The sequence below is a fragment of the Ipomoea nil genome, unplaced genomic scaffold (assembly GCF_001879475.1).
Source record: "Ipomoea nil cultivar Tokyo-kokei standard unplaced genomic scaffold, Asagao_1.1 scaffold1770, whole genome shotgun sequence".
Taxonomy (NCBI): domain Eukaryota; kingdom Viridiplantae; phylum Streptophyta; class Magnoliopsida; order Solanales; family Convolvulaceae; genus Ipomoea; species Ipomoea nil.
In genome coordinates, this window is record NW_017618198.1 from 1,914,840 (window position 1) to 1,930,276 (window position 15,437).

The 15,437-nt window shown below is 35.5% G+C and overlaps 4 protein-coding genes across 6 annotated transcripts; 2 read left to right on the forward strand and 2 right to left on the reverse strand.

Annotated features, from left to right (window-relative positions):
- Positions 1-1,156: 1,156 nt before the first annotated feature.
- On the reverse strand, positions 1,157-5,857 carry LOC109192550. Of its 2 annotated transcripts, XM_019343235.1 has the most exons (8): positions 5,772-5,857; positions 5,526-5,645; positions 4,867-5,307; positions 4,726-4,778; positions 3,767-3,804; positions 2,909-3,224; positions 2,414-2,715; positions 1,157-2,053 (listed from the first exon to the last, which is right to left on the reverse strand). In XM_019343235.1, the coding sequence occupies exons 2-8, from the start codon at positions 5,536-5,538 to the stop codon at positions 1,387-1,389; spliced, it is 1,830 nt and encodes a 609-aa protein (XP_019198780.1). In that variant the 5' UTR covers positions 5,539-5,645; positions 5,772-5,857; the 3' UTR covers positions 1,157-1,386. The 2 variants fall into 2 exon arrangements, with proteins under 2 accessions (XP_019198780.1, XP_019198779.1); XM_019343234.1 differs by having other exon boundaries at positions 5,526-5,840.
- Positions 5,858-7,617: 1,760 nt separating this feature from the next.
- Positions 7,618-9,690, forward strand: LOC109192551 (dolichol phosphate-mannose biosynthesis regulatory protein-like). Of its 2 annotated transcripts, XR_002056120.1 has the most exons (3): positions 7,618-7,715; positions 9,186-9,290; positions 9,369-9,690. XR_002056120.1 is itself a non-coding variant. In XM_019343236.1 (2 exons), the coding sequence occupies exons 1-2, from the start codon at positions 9,201-9,203 to the stop codon at positions 9,522-9,524; spliced, it is 246 nt and encodes an 81-aa protein (XP_019198781.1). In that variant the 5' UTR covers positions 9,165-9,200; the 3' UTR covers positions 9,525-9,690. The 2 variants fall into 2 exon arrangements, 1 of the variants encoding a protein (XP_019198781.1); XM_019343236.1 differs by lacking the exon at positions 7,618-7,715 and having other exon boundaries at positions 9,165-9,290.
- Positions 9,691-11,386: 1,696 nt separating this feature from the next.
- Positions 11,387-13,151, forward strand: LOC109192425 (RING-H2 finger protein ATL3-like). The gene has a single exon (XM_019343063.1). The coding sequence runs from the start codon at positions 11,949-11,951 to the stop codon at positions 12,798-12,800; it is 852 nt and encodes a 283-aa protein (XP_019198608.1). The 5' UTR covers positions 11,387-11,948; the 3' UTR covers positions 12,801-13,151.
- A 105-nt stretch (positions 13,152-13,256) lies between these two features.
- Positions 13,257-14,238, reverse strand: LOC109192429. The gene is made up of 2 exons (XM_019343066.1): positions 13,880-14,238; positions 13,257-13,730 (listed from the first exon to the last, which is right to left on the reverse strand). The coding sequence occupies exons 1-2, from the start codon at positions 13,964-13,966 to the stop codon at positions 13,347-13,349; spliced, it is 471 nt and encodes a 156-aa protein (XP_019198611.1). The 5' UTR covers positions 13,967-14,238; the 3' UTR covers positions 13,257-13,346.
- Between the last annotated feature and the right edge of the window lie 1,199 nt (positions 14,239-15,437).

Genomic DNA, 15,437 nt, shown 5'->3' on the forward strand with positions numbered 1-15,437 from the left:
ATGAGTTCTGGAAATCATTTTCCAAGTTTCCATTGTTTGGATGTGCCTGGAAAATCAAGTCGTTTTCCGTTGACTTTGGAAAATAGGCTTGTTTTGGAGGAAAATGACTTCCCCTTTTTTTGGGGGGAAGTCATTTTCCAACTTTTACACCAACATCATCAACACCATACCACCATCACCACCACTACTGCCGCCGCCACCACCACTATACCACCGCCACCATCACACCACCACCACTGCCACCACCAACACCATACCACCGCAACCACCGCCACCACCGCCATCACACCGCCGTCGCCGCAGCCACCACCACCACCATACCACCGCAACCACCGCCACCACACCACCACTGCCACCACCGTCATACTACCACCACCATCACACCAACACCACTACCGCCGCCGCCACCACCACCATACTACCGCAACCACCATCACCGCCGCCACCACCATACCACCGCAACCACTGCCACCACTATCACACCGCCGCCGCCACCACCATACCACCGCAACCACTGCCACCACTATCACACCGCCGCCGCCACCACCACCACGACCATACAACCGCAATCACCGCCGTCGCCACCACCACCACCACCATACCACCACCACCACCACACCACTGCCACCACCGTCATACCACCACCAATTATTATTATTATTATTATTATTATTATTATTATTATTATATAACGAATAACACCACTACCACTACACCACCACCACTACCATAATATTTTTGATATATTATTTTTTTTTTTTTTGAGAAACTTAGCTATTTTTTATTATATTTAAAATTAATATTATATTATTATATATTATTATACATCTTGTAATATTCTAAATAAAATAATTAAAATATTTAATTATACAATTTTACTCATTTTCCAGAAAATGAACCAAACACACAAAAACAATTTTCCAGAATGCAACCAAACACTGGAAAGGAAAATGTTTTCCGGAAAATGACTCATTTTCCAGAAAACATTTTCCAAAAGTTATTTTCGTGCTTTCCAAACGGACCCTTAACTTTATAAATTTATCTTTTCACTATAATTAAAATTAGTAAATCAATAGACAGCAAGATCTTCAAATATTTAAATGGTGAATCTTTTAGGTCTGTGTCATTCCCTATCTTCTATTCTCCACAAAGAGAATTCATGCCCCAAAGCTCTATGAAATATTCAATAAATTAGGCAAGCAGAAAGAAGTGCATAGTTATGACTGGAGATTTTTTTTTTTTTTTACAAGATGGACACTATATAGATACTACAACAGAATCAGAGAAAGCTAATGACCTAAGATGAAAGTAGTCTTCTATGCCTCCTCCAGTTGGAATGAGTGAATGACAGCATAAGATAAATATGTAAATATATCGTAACTGAATCTAACCTTCCTTGGCTACATCAACCAATCTCCCGCAAATCCATTGCTTGGTTGTGGTTGTGCTATTTGACGCGGGATGGGCACTCTCGGGCTGAGATATCAATCCATTTGGCAATGGCTCGGACTGCAATGTCATTTCATGTGGCGGTGACTTGTGCTCATCTTCTTCAACCTCATTTGCCTTGTGATCACCAGACTCGAAGGGGTGCATCACTTCCTCAACTGGTGGTGGTGCCACATCACTTGAAATCACTTGGTACAAATTTTCCTTGCTGCCAAGTAAATCATAGTCGTCTGAGCTTGAAAAGACTGCTGTTTCATTACCGTTCAATAAACCATGGAAGTTTTTGGTAAAGTTGAAGCTGTGAAAACCGTCACCATTGGGCATCAATACTTGGGCTCCATTTGTTTTTCTCTTGTCAATTTCATCCAAATCTTCCGCGTCTGCATCTGTTAAATCATCAACATTGGCGATTTCAGGCAGTGTAAGTAATTGGTCTCCCTCATTTTGACCCGAAAGTATCTCTTCCATATCTATGGAGTCAATGGATTGAATTGCTTCTGCAATGAGATTCCTGGTCTCAACAAGGGATGCTCGAGCAACAGGACTCTGCCTGGCAGCAATCTCAAGAGCCTTTGCCGCCTTCTCAGCCTCAGCAATCAACAACCTGAAAACATTTGTTATACAAAATTTTCTCTTAAAATTCAATTTGTTATCAACAAGCTCGGGGACAGAAATAACTTTCATGCTTGGAATGAGCTTTCATATATGAAATAAATGCCAGATATCCCAACTTCTTCACTGATTTTGACATGTGCACTTGTGCATTTATACAGGAGGTTCACCCCATAGACATAAATTATTAGAAAACTTCTGACACTTGATATGGATTTTCACGATCTAAAAAAGGGTTTCCTTCTATGTATCTTCACTATCACTTAGCTCCTTACCATCTTTGTCTTTAGAATTTTATACGTAAACGAAACCAAGATATGTGAATTGAAAGTCAGACAGAGAAAAAACTAACTTTGCTCTTTTAACAGCTTCAATTTTCTCGTTGTCAGCCCCTGCTCTCCGTGCCCGAATATTTCTTAACATTTCCAGCTTGGAATGTGCTAAAGGATCCTTGTATTTTGGTGTATAGCTTTTCTTTATCGTGGCTTGTTTTGTATGAGGCCTATGATTATGAACAGTTACACCACCAATATCAACTTTCTTCTTGGGCGGTCTTCTGTTTTGGGTCTGTCCATCACTCCTTGGCTTTCTTTCAACCCCCTCTCTGGTGCCATGAAATTTAGCTAGAGAAGAGCAGACCCGAGTTCGGTAATCCTATTTAGACAAGAGCAGAATGTGTCAAGAACTATTAAATTGAATATAACTAAGAAGTGCAAAGATTTAAATTGATAGCCATTGAAGCTAGATATCAATGTCGAGGAGAGTGGATAATCACACATATTAAAAAGAAAACGCAGACTATATAGGAATCAAGATCAGCTATTCTTAATGAAGCATTAGCTCTTACGGGATCAGCCCATTTAGCAGCAATGGCCTCAGCAATTTTCCTCCTCTGTTCAGCAGATTTTGGAGCTCTCTTGTTTCCTTTCTGTCTACGTGTTTTTCTTTGCTCAACACTCACCATCCACTGCTTCTCAAGCTGTCTATTCAAAATCTTATATGAGTTCCATTGCAACTCTTCCTGACCAGAAAGGCCCTTTCTAGAAGCTTCTGCAATTAAATTCTGCCATTCATAGCAGCATGTCTCCTGCAGTTTCAGCATCTTTTGGCGCTTTTCCCACCCAGCTCGTACACCAACTCCAATTTTTAACCTTGTTTCCTCACTGCATAGCCATGTCAAACATAGTGTTCAGTCTGAATAAACTTCTTTGCACTCACCTTTACAGACCCAGAAAAAAAAAAAAAAAAAAAAAAAAAAAAAACGCTCTTTCTTGCTATTAATCATTAGAATATAATAAGATTTTAAGACTAAATTATTGGTACATATATGAGCTCTAATAATTATTCTGTTAACATTTTATAAGTCAGCATAAATAATTTTAAAAATGTATACAAATTATTTTCTATATTAGTCGTGAGGGAAGATGGGCTGAGTATATAAGTAGTTTAGCATGCCATTAAATTTTAGTAATTAAAAACTTGTGCTGAGAAAAAAAAAAAAAAAAAAAAGAGCCAATAGTTACTATAGGAAGACAAGGCATCAACCTTAATAACTGGACCAAATAGATGTAGTAGTTCACAATTCTTTCTAATGGACAAAAAAAATTATTGTCTAAAACTTTCTCAACAAGTAGATCTTTTATAAAACAATTATATATTGAAACCATAGAAAATTTTTTACTATAAGTTAATTTTCAAAACCTACCTTTGAGCATGCCCGAAGTTGACTAGCTTCATCCTTACCTGTGTAGGCTGAACTTGTTAGTAAAATAAACAACCTAGTCAAACATTGCAAAACTCTGCAATATTTATTCTTATTGTTTGTTAAAACTTAAAAGTAAAATGTTTAGCTCTCAACTATGATAAGCTCTCGTGCAAATTTCTCATTGGGCATTATTAGTCTTACAAACATGGTTACAAGGAAAATCCTACCACAGCAGAGGAATTAGTTATTAGAATAATAGAAAGGTTATCTTTAATGGATAAATAGACAAACAAAAGTTTACAAGACAATCCCATCTGAGCCCATTACTTGCACAATTCTTACACTAAGCCACTAAGGTACCCTAGCATTATGAGCACACCCTTTCAAAGATGGGCAACTATTGTGCTGAGCATTACTTTGAAAGCAATGAACATTCAAGGATAATTAGAGATTATAGATTAAATAATCTACTTTCTACATTTTGGTAAAGATTAAGAATTATGGATTGCACAAGACCTTTTTGCTTATTCAAGCAAATGATCCACAAGTAATTATGGATGATTTACAATCCATAACCATAACCGATAAATCATAAGTTTTACCAAACAGGAAAATAATTTGCACCCTAATTAAATAGGGTAAGATTATCAAGCTTCAAGATCAACCCACACCACAAGGGTAACTAGAAAGTAAGCATAAAAGTCTGGCTTGATAAGAATACATTTAAGTTCTTCATTACTTTCATATTAATTCTTTTGAAATATTTCATATGCAATTGCAAAGAGGATAACAGAAATGATTGCAAAGGTAGATGGAAAACCCGACTTAAATTCATTTTTTAAATTTATCCATTGTTAATGGAGTATTTTTGTACAGAGTGATCCTCTTTTGAAACTGTTTCCTGATTTTTCTTTGTCATTTGCTTTCCATCTTGTAACATGATTTTTATGTGACATCACCTTAGGATCTCGCATTGCAATCCTGGTTCTCTCTTTAATCTTCTGCAGAGTTTCTGCAAATGATTAACACGGTTGAAGACGTTAATTGTTCTAACCAAACAACAAGCTAAAAGAAAAAAAGTAAAGGGAATATCAAAATACCCGGACTGTGCTTCCTGCCTTTATTCCAAGGTGTCTTCCCTTTGTTAGCTTTGGAAATCCTACTCCGTCTTAACTTCTCTATTTCATCCAATTTAGTTGACTCATCAGTTCGAGATTGTCCCTCAATGGCACTGCAAGTCGAGTTTCCAGAACCAATACTCGTTCCCGTACTACTTTGATAGCCACCACCATCCTCATTTACCTGGTTAGATTGGGTTGATTCTTTTTCAAGAGTAGCCACTGCTCTTATCATCAACCCACCCCGGCATAACTTAATTCCCCCAAAACTATGAGCTTTTTCCGGTACACAGAAAGATTTCCATAACGAAGCAAACCTAATATCCTTCCCAGACTTGAATCTATTACAGAAGAGAAGTTGAGAACTAACTGCACAAACATCTTTCTGGAAAACAGGCCGTGTAGTTACTGTAGTAGCAATATCTGCACAGCAATTTAAGACGCAACAACATATGAAAACCCAGTATATCATAAACAGTAGCTCACTGAAACAAAAACACAAACATGACGAGTGCACTGAACTACTCTAAATCCAAGAAAATGCATTTCACCTAGTATCAAATAAAAACCGCGCGCGTGGGCACAATGTTCAAGAATACATAAACAGGGACAATAAATCTGCGTAAAGATACAAAATTTACCTAATAAATGCATGGGGAGCTCATCCAGTCAACTGCAATGGGCAGAATTCAGATAAAGAAATGTAATGCCCGGTGATTTTCAATCCTTGGTGCTGCCCAAGTTGAAACCTTTGCTGAAATCTGGTGCTAGGGTTTGTAAAGGATTAGCGGAAACGGGAATGCAAATTATGCAATCAGAGAAGCAAGGAGGAGTGAAGAACAACTATGGGTGCGTAGTTGAGACTTGAGAGAGGAGAGGCCACAAACCTTAATGAGAAATGAGTAGTCGTGTCCAAATAGAACCTCAGGCGCAAAAGAGTAGATATTATGCAGTAGATAATGATTTTTTCTTTCTTTCTTATGTTATTTATTTATTTATTTATTTGCATTTTTATATTTCGCTCTTTACGCCTATTCTCCATTTCATGTTTAAAAATTATTAAAAAAAAAACCACAAATTAACAACACTATTTTTTTTATCCAAGTTTAAAATTAATTTTTTTTAACTATACCATTATAAAATTAATTAAAATTTTAAAATTTTTATAAAATTTTTAGACCTAATATTCAAAATATTTTTTGTATATATTAAATTTGAGTTTAGTATATGTAAAATTTTAACATGTAGTATCTACACCAAATTTATATATGTACAGAGTGTATAAATTAACTAAAAATATCCGAACTAATAAGATCATATGAGAACTTATTCCTAATATAAACACTAATCTCAATCATTTTATCTGGTTAAATCTAACAATTCTAGTGTAAGGGTAGGAGTCGAGGAGGGAGGGGAGGAAGGTACAATAATACTTTGATCAATAATTAAAACTTTTAAAATGCACTTTGTAGCATCATATGGTACATTTTGCAACACTACACAATGCAATAGTAAGTGTTAAGAATGAAAAGTGGTGATAGTAAGTGAGGAAAAAAAATTGTTATTTTTTCTTCAAAAAAAATGTTATTTTTGTGAAATTTATGGATAAAAAGTGTCATCTAACATTGAATTATATGAAAATTGTATATAATAAAGTTTTAAAATGTATGATTTTACACCATTCTCATATTGTTCTTCTTTATATTTTCTCATCTTTAATTTGTTATTCATTTTTTTTTGAAAACTTAATTTGTTATTCATAATCATTATTATAACATAATATATTTTATGCTTCACACGAGTAAAACACTAGTGTAGATAGTATGAATACTATTTTTGTTAACTATTCTAAAGACTAAATACCCAAAATGGTCCCTCGACTATAGCTAAATTCATAAATTAGTCCTCAATTTTCAATTTCAACCAATTAAGTCCTTAACTTTGTAATTTTAACACAATTTGGTCCTCTGTCTATTTGACCGTTTGTTGACTGTGATTTTTGAGGATATATATGTAATTTCATGGTCCGTCGTCGATTTTTTAAGGTTCTGGTTGCATTTTCAGACCGCACTGTTACATTTGAATCCGCTGTCGAAAGCAATCTACCAAATTCGGTCCCCTTTCTTCATCCTCCCTTTGGATTCAATGTAGTTGAGTTCGTACCAGAGCGAAGAAGACGACGTGTTTCCGAACCAGTGCAACGTCATCCTGGAGGCCTCCACGTGCTCCGACGAGAGCTGAAGGTTCTTCTGGAGATCGTCGATCACGGTCAACAAACGGTCAAATAGACGGAGGACCAAATCGTGTCAAAATTACAAAGTTAAGGACTTAATTGGTTGAAATTAAAAGTCGAAGATCAAATTGTGAATTTAGTTATAGTTGAGAGACCATTTTGAGTATTTACTATATTCTAAATACAAGCAAATATAGTATGTTGGTTAATGTAATAATGATTAATATAAGTATGGAACGCTTATGTGAAACATGGTTAATGTAATAATGTTTTCCATTTGTTTCATTTTATCAGTTCTATTTACTATTTATGGGTCAAATCAACTATTTATTCGTTTATTTTATTTAGTATTTTTTAATTATTTTTAAAATCGATAGTTTGTATTTAATAATACTTTTAATGTAGTTTCTAAATATATAAATTTTGTACTAATACCAAACTTAATATTCAGTCAAACCTTGTTAAAGGAACACATAAAATGATAAAATGGAACGAAGGACTATAATGATTGATTTGTGATCTACAAACTCACCTCCGACTCGGGCTTTACCCGGATTTGGGGTCTGTTTTCTTCACCAACTTCCTTCTCTCGGATCAGGTTCAGCCCCAGTACCCTATGCCCCTATTCCTCGTATCGGGAACTTCGCGTCAAAATTCTTACTTGTATCTTTGTTTGTATATTCGATTTGATTGATTTAATTCAATGTTGTTCGAACCCCTCTTGACGATCATCAAGTAAAATGCTCTTCGTGTTTATGATAATTTTGCTAATCCACTCACTTCCTGAAGTCCTTAATAACTGAAATATTAACGAGCTTTGTTATTATTATTATTATTATTATTATTATTATTATTATTATTATTATTATTATTATTATTATTATTATTTTATGGATCTTAGTCAGATTGGAATTCATTGTGAACAATTGATTTGTGCTTGTAGTTTTACTGGTATCCATTTCTTATTGGATTGTGACTTTCTTTGGTTAATCTAACTAGTGATGAGTGTATATATATATGTCAGTTGAATAGAAGCAGCTATTTTTATGGGTTTCTAAATGCTGCTTTGGATAACATGCTGTTTATGTTGCATAATGGGGTAGCTGAATGAGGTCAGACATGCTGTTTAGGTTGTGTAATGGGCTAGCAGAGTGAGGTTAGACAAGCTGTTTATTTTGCGTAATTGGCTAGCAGAATGAGGTTAGATGCAGATATAGATGCTAAGGGATCAAGCTACTATAGAATTGCTTGTTCTCAATTGAGAGCAATAAGATGCTTATGGCATCATAATATATAAACAATAAAGACGTGGACATATAAGTAAGATCTTTGGTTCAGGCATGGTTTGTTAGTATCAACTCCAGGGTATGATCTTGTGAAAAGTGAATATTTTTTATTTGCAATATTTTTCTTTTGAGTTATGTGGGAACTTATGGACAATGAACCCTATCTAAGTTCTTGATTTCCTCAGCTTATTACTTGTTGAAAAAACAGGTTTTGAGATTCTTGAAGAGGAGGTTTTTTCCTCCCCTTAAAATTCTTCTTGTTTTAGTGTTTGCCTCAATGTCTTTTTTTTTTTTTTTTTTTTATTAAAGTAAATAAGACTTAAGCTAGTTAAGTAAATTCTAGAGTAGAGATTGAATGAAATTCGGCTCATTGAGAATGCTACGTAAAACCGCACTAATCAAACTAGATACACAAATTAAATTAGTATTGGTTTGATGGGGGTCCATGTTGCAAACGGAGTAAGGCGTCAGATCCTCACAATGGGTTGAAATTTTGGAATATTCATCTAGAACTTATGCCTTTTCCTTTTCTTTTCAAGTCATGTTTTTGTCTTTGGTCTTCAAAAAAGTATAGCTTGGTGTTTAATGTTTTGCCTAAGATTTTGTGTGGTTCTTAATTTTGCTCGTGCCCATCTCTAATTTTAGGAAATTGTTGGTGTCTTGGATTTAGGGGCAACGTGATTTATGGTTTTGTAGAATACTAATACTATGTTTTGCTGGTGCTGTTTTATAACATAAGTTGCACAACTTCCTTATACTAGTTCTGTTTGTTGTTTGAACAGACAAAGTAGATTACTATGGAATTAGCAGATAAAGCTGTTGGGCTGCTTTTAACTGTAACCAGCTTGTGCATTTTCACATATTATACCTTCTGGGTCATTATCCTGGTCAGTTGCCGGTTTGATTGCATAAATTTTGGCACATGCTTTTGTAACCTTTTAACAAAATGAGTTGCGTGTTTTCAGCCTTTTGTCGACGGTGACCATTTTGTCCACAAGTACTTTCTCCCGCAAGAATATGCCATTCTCATTCCTGTATTTGCTGGTGTAGCACTTGTGAGCTTCCTGAGTATGTTTATTGGATATGTGATGCTCAAATCCAAGAAGAAGAAGAAGGCATGATACAATTTCAGCCTGACACACTCTTATGGCTTTTACCGTAGTTGAAATATGCGTTTCCATTTCTAATCAATTTTGCTAAAACGTGTACATTTTGTAGCTCTCTACGTGCTTTTATTGTGAATTGTGATCAGTTTTGGTATATAAACCCCATCTATTCTAAACAAAACTTTCTGTTTGGTGAATACAGTGGATACTCTCTAACCATAAAGGAAGGTTTGAGGTAGAGTATTATTGACAAGGATCATGCTGCACGGACCAAAACTTTTCATCAAATTACTATTTGAAGTGGTAATAATAGTATATTTTTGTAACACAATTTGGGGTCAGCCAATTTATGGCAATCAATGAATAAAAAGAGTTTTATCACCATCTCAAATGGTGAAGAATTTTGGTCTTTGTAGTTTTATCCTATAGACAAGAAGAGTTCATACTTTAAACAAGTTCATTTAGTACAAGAGTAACAAATAGTAGTCTCTATACAAGGAATCATAAAAAATTGATCTCTGGATTTTATTTTTTATTTTAAATAAAACGTTGTATCATTGTATGGAGATAACCATGACTATTCTTTAAACCTTCGATGACAGTGACCATTTGACTATTTTCTAAACTTCTGACGAGAGTGATCATGGTCGCTCATTGTCTCAAAGTTGATGAGGATGACTGCCTTTCCCTAAGAGTCTGAGAGGATAATTGTTGTTAAACAACCATAGCTATCTTGTGGTACTAGGCGAAGATCAGTCGTTATATCATAAATGCATCGCAGTCAAAAACAGCGCCGTTTCTTTAAAGAAACGGTATGCCGTTATAGTTAACGGAGTCCGCTTGTTTGGTGTATTAAACACCAACTGACACTACAGTATATCTAAATCGACACTGCAGTTATATCAAAATGATACTGTAGTTATAGTGAAATGAAACTGCAGTGTATATAAAATGAAACCGAATAACATTTCACATATTTTAGTGTATATTGTACAATGAAACTGTAATTATATCAAAATGATCATGTAGTTGTGTTTTAATGAAACTATAGTGTATATAAAATACCGGGACTATGTGGTCTAATGGTACTCGGGTTGGACTTCCATTTGGAAGATTATGAGTTTGAGCCTCAGTAGAGGCGTTATTGGTTCTTTGTATTTCAGCAGGTTGAGAAAGTATATGAACAGATACTACAATGTAATAGGGCCAGTAACTTTCAAAAAAAAAAATATTTGAATCTATAGTAGTTGTGTTTGAACTGACACTGCAGTGTATACAAAATGACACTCAAGAACAGAGTTACTTTTTACAAAAGGGTGCGAAACGGCGGAAAACAAACACTGTTTATTTTCATTTAAAAAAAACGCGCGGTGCATGATATAATTTGCCAGCGAAGATTGCCTCCTCTTAAATGTAGACTAAGTCATTATCAGTTTATGACATTCAAATATTATAATTCAAGTGCACTAATTCATTCAATTTAAAATGTTTATTTGACATTTTTTTAACAAATAAAAGTGCTATAAAGAGTTGGGCAAACTGAAAATAACCTAATATTTTGGTGAAAATTATTCAAAAGTAATCGGACCACCCAAATAGGAGAAATAGAAGATTAGGCTACCAACATGGTTTTATACTTTTATCCTACCAAAAAAAAACCAACATGGTTTTATAAATCTAAATTCTTACTTTAATGATAAAATATGAAATTTTGATTGCGTCCAGAAATATACAGTCAAGTGTGAATCTTAACATTAAACAATTTCAATTTACATATTCACGAGATTCAAAATATAATTTGGCCAAACTGAAAACTTAAACAAAAAAATTCTGAAATTTTGACTAATCAAATAAAACAAACCTTGAACTTTTGTCCTGATCTCTGTGTTCTTTTTCTGATGAGTGATGATCAAGTCCACGAGGTTTTTCAACTGATGAAGATGCTAAGAAAGAAAGAATCAGTTTTTTTTTTTACACGTGCAGACTTGAGAGCTTATCACAATTGGGTCTTTCCAGAAGAGGGAGAGAGTCAAAGTCAACTAACTGAGCCTTAAGCCGTCCAGTCAAACCAACATGTAGAAGCCTTCCTTTGACGAATTACCTAAAGAATTAATGCGAAGTTATAAGGTGGGTGATATGTTGAAAATTTGCTTGGTCTCTAGTTTGAATTCTTCTCCTATTTAGCTCAACATTTCTGAAAAAGTATACATATTACCCAGCACAAACACCCTCCTATCTTTCTTCTGGTACTATAAATTCAAGAAAATTCTTTCTGGTTTTCTAGAATCTCCTAACATCTCTGAATCTTCAATCTTGCTCTTGGGTTTTGCTCATACGGTTTTGTAGTGTTCCCAAAAGGGAAAATTTCTTTCTGGGTTTGTTTGACATTTGAAAAGCTCAAAACTTTTAAGCTTTTGGTGATTCAATTTGGACTGAGAAATGGGGGATAATTCAGAGCTTGGTGGGCAGCTTAATGAATCGGTTGTGCTAACAGGAAGAATCATGATGGGGGCAGGGATCGGTTTGTTCTTGGTGGTGGCCGCTATATTCTCCGTCCATCTTTACACCAGATGGTTCTGGCGCCGCCGCCCGGACCTCACTAGCGCCGCCGCAGCACGGCGGGACGACAGTCAAGAAGTGGCTATAAGAATAGCCCTACGCAAGGGTCTGGAGCCCTCAGTACTGAAGACCATACCAGAAGTTGAGTTCAGTTCCAAAGATTTTAAAGAAGGGCTAGAATGTGTGGTTTGTCTCTGTGAAGTCTGTGAGGGTGAAAAGACTAGATTTTTACCCAAATGCAACCATGGGTTTCATGTGGAGTGTATTGACACGTGGTTTCAATCACATTCCACCTGCCCTTTATGCAGAAACCCAATCTCAAACCCTAATTCATCACAGCCAGCATTGAACCCTATCCCTGGAGTAGCAGCAGCTTCTGCTGAGGCTCCTAATTTCCCCACCAATGTGTTGTATTGGGGGGACGAGACTCGGGTTAGCACCCTCGGTCCTTGTTTGGATGAGCCTCGTCGGGACCCTATTTCTCCCGATCCCGAGCTGCCTTGTTCATCTTCAGCTGCAGCAAAAGTAGGAGCAGGAGGTGCTTCAGTTAGTACTAGGATGTTGGTGATCGATATTCCTAGGCAGATTGTGGACGATGATGATCAAGAATCGCCTATGATCGCGGGATTGAGGTCTCTGAGGAGGCTATTGAGCCGGGGAAAGAGGGTTGATAATCCTCGTCCTCGTGGTCCTAGTGTCAATATAGATGTAGAACAAGGCGGGAGAAGTTGAAAGCTAATATTGGTTGAAAGCTATGGAATGTGAACATAATTTATTGGATTCAATATACTGCCCTGAAATATATAGAGGATTGGCGTTTTGGGACATATGACATATTGTCATTCTGGTAGACGAATGAAGTCTCCAGTTTTTATGTTCGATGATTCTATGTTCTTTGATTCTTGATGCAGGTCAAAACTCGGTGCTTTGATCTCTGCATCCTATATAGATGAATTGTAGTGGTATTCTTTCTCGAGAGTCCTAAGCTCTCCCCGGTGTACAAACCTCAAACTGTTACATTAATCATGTGTTTTATCTCCAACATGTGCAATACAACTATACAAGTTTTCTTGTTTTGGTTCATTCTAGAGCAAATGTTTTGTTTTGTCTATATTTTTGAATTCGTTAGGCCTCTTGGTTTAATTTCTTGATTCTTATTCTGCAACCGAGAATGAATATTGGTGAAAGAAACAGATAAATCTTTGGTTATATTCTAATATAACCGAATCACATTTGAGTTTTCTGAGTCAGCAGAACATAATTCTCGTACCTAGTTTCCTATGTAACCAAGTACACCGGTCCATAGGATTGAACATCCTTGGAGCTGTTCATCTTTTGAAGACACATATATGGCACCTCATCCTCCTCTTCATTGATCCCATTGAAGTGGCTCGTGATGGGGCCCGATAAGGGCTTCCAACGCCTTGCATCATCCCCGCCCCCTCGCACCAGACCAGAAACATAATCACCCCTCGGCTTGGTATGTGAGTTCTTCGCTGCTTCTTTGCTGTTCTTGTTCCTTTTATCCCTCTTTAACCATGAAAACAACGATCTTTTCCACGATGGGTTTCTCGATTTCCTCTCTGCAGATTCTTCGAGATGTGGCGGTGGTGTTGCACCAAGAATGTCTTGGCCTGCATGCTTTCTTGCTTCTGACAAGAACTGGGTAAGAACATATATATGCCTTGAATTATTATCATCAAATGTAGCATAGCAGATCAACTAATTGAACTAAAAGTCTAAAACATATCGATATATGATCGAAAAAAGAAAAAAAAAAACTGGGATTTTTTCCTGGATCAATAACATACCTGTGCAAAATCTGTATGAGGATCAAACTCATAGCCACCACAGAAATCTTGAGGCTCATATTTTGGGAATATGGGAGACCTATTCATACTTTTCAGCTCAAGAAAATGCAGGAAACTTCACAGGCCTAAACCAGAAAGAACTTCTTCTGCAAAAACAAACAGGGAAATTTAAGTAGCAGAAACTGTGCAATTAACTTCCCTAAAAGGAAAAATGGGGAAAATCAAGAAAAGATTGTGAAATTCATTTTTTGGGCTGCAAAAGGGGGAAAGGCTAGCTGTTATGATTTGTTCATAATGATGGTGTAGTTGAAATTGTAGCAAGTTTTGGGTGGTGAAAAGTGGGGTCTATTTCCAAAGTTTTGCAAAGGGGGAATGGAATGGAAATTGTGTGAAGTTTTGAAGTAGGGCAATAGTGTGACCATCTGGGTTGAAATGGCCAAACATGTATTCTTTCATGCCAACTAACCAATCTCAAAATGGTAATGGGGAAAAAACCCCACTTTGTTTTGCATTTTTTTTGTATGCCTAAATTCTAATTGCCTACCGTTCACTGAACTTGAGGATAGCTGTCTTCTCTTCTACGCCAACCAAGGATGAATTTGACCAAAACCTAAAAGGTAAATCAATAAGGAAAATATTAGGTGTATTACCATTTCAACTCATAATTTTTACTCCACAAAATTTTGATGTAGATATTTGTATTGGGATCCACTTAAAAAAAATACTTTATTAGTACCTGTCAAATCAGAAAGTAAAATTTGAGAATACTTTACTCCATATACAAAATCTTGATATAAATATTTGTATTGAGACCCATTTAAAAAAATACTTATTAGTACCCGCCAAATCAAGAAGTAAAATTTGAGAGTACTTTACTTCACACATAAATTTTTGATGTAGATATTTGTATTGGGACCTACTTAAAAAAATACCTTATTAGTACCCGCCAAATCAGAAAGTAAATTTTAATAGTACCCGTAGTGAAACTCATCTTGTGATGAGTTTTCATGAATTTTTTTTTTTTTTTGAGTAGACTTTATTACATTGTAGTATGTATCACTTATGCTCGATCTCATGACTTTTCACATGAGAAAAGTCATTACATGCCATTTGAGCACAATGTCTTTGATTTTTTATGGATTATTTATTTTGGAAAATACTATACATATTCTCATTTTTTTACATTTAATTTTTACTATCACATACAAAATTTTGATGTAAACATTTGTTTTGAGACTCATATGAAAAAAGTAGTCAATCAGTACATGCTACATAATGAGTATGATCTGAGAGTTTATTTTAGATTAATTAATTAATTAATTAATTAATAAATAGGTTAAATATTCGAGAAAGGAGTTTTCAGTGCCGCATTTTAAGGAACCACTGACAGGCCTTTTGTCAAGTGTTCGTTTTTTTCAAGGGTTAGACCTAAGACCTACAGACCTCAGTCCCCAGATAAAGAGCTTGCTGAAATTGACTTTACTTTTTTTTTTTTTTTAAAGTAAATTGAGTTTTATTTAAACCCAACAAAATTTATAAATAAAAATTTATGTAAGAC

Excerpts from the sequence above, each read along its gene's own strand:
- LOC109192425 (XM_019343063.1), top strand. The coding sequence starts at position 11,949 with ATGGGGGATAATTCAGAGCTTGGTGGGCAGCTTAATGAATCGGTTGTG.
- LOC109192429 (XM_019343066.1), bottom strand. The coding sequence starts at position 13,966 with ATGAATAGGTCTCCCATATTCCCAAAATATGAGCCTCAAGATTTCTGT. Across the intron at positions 13,731-13,879 it reads CTCATACAGATTTTGCACAG|TTCTTGTCAGAAGCAAGAAA; the intron begins GTATGTTATTGA and ends GTTCTTACCCAG.
- LOC109192551 (XM_019343236.1), top strand. The coding sequence starts at position 9,201 with ATGGAATTAGCAGATAAAGCTGTTGGGCTGCTTTTAACTGTAACCAGC. Across the intron at positions 9,291-9,368 it reads CCTTCTGGGTCATTATCCTG|CCTTTTGTCGACGGTGACCA; the intron begins GTCAGTTGCCGG and ends GCGTGTTTTCAG.
- LOC109192550 (XM_019343235.1), bottom strand. Across the intron at positions 4,779-4,866 it reads AGGCAGGAAGCACAGTCCGG|AAACTCTGCAGAAGATTAAA; the intron begins GTATTTTGATAT and ends AATCATTTGCAG. Across the intron at positions 2,054-2,413 it reads GAAGCTGTTAAAAGAGCAAA|GTTGTTGATTGCTGAGGCTG; the intron begins GTTAGTTTTTTC and ends AAATGTTTTCAG.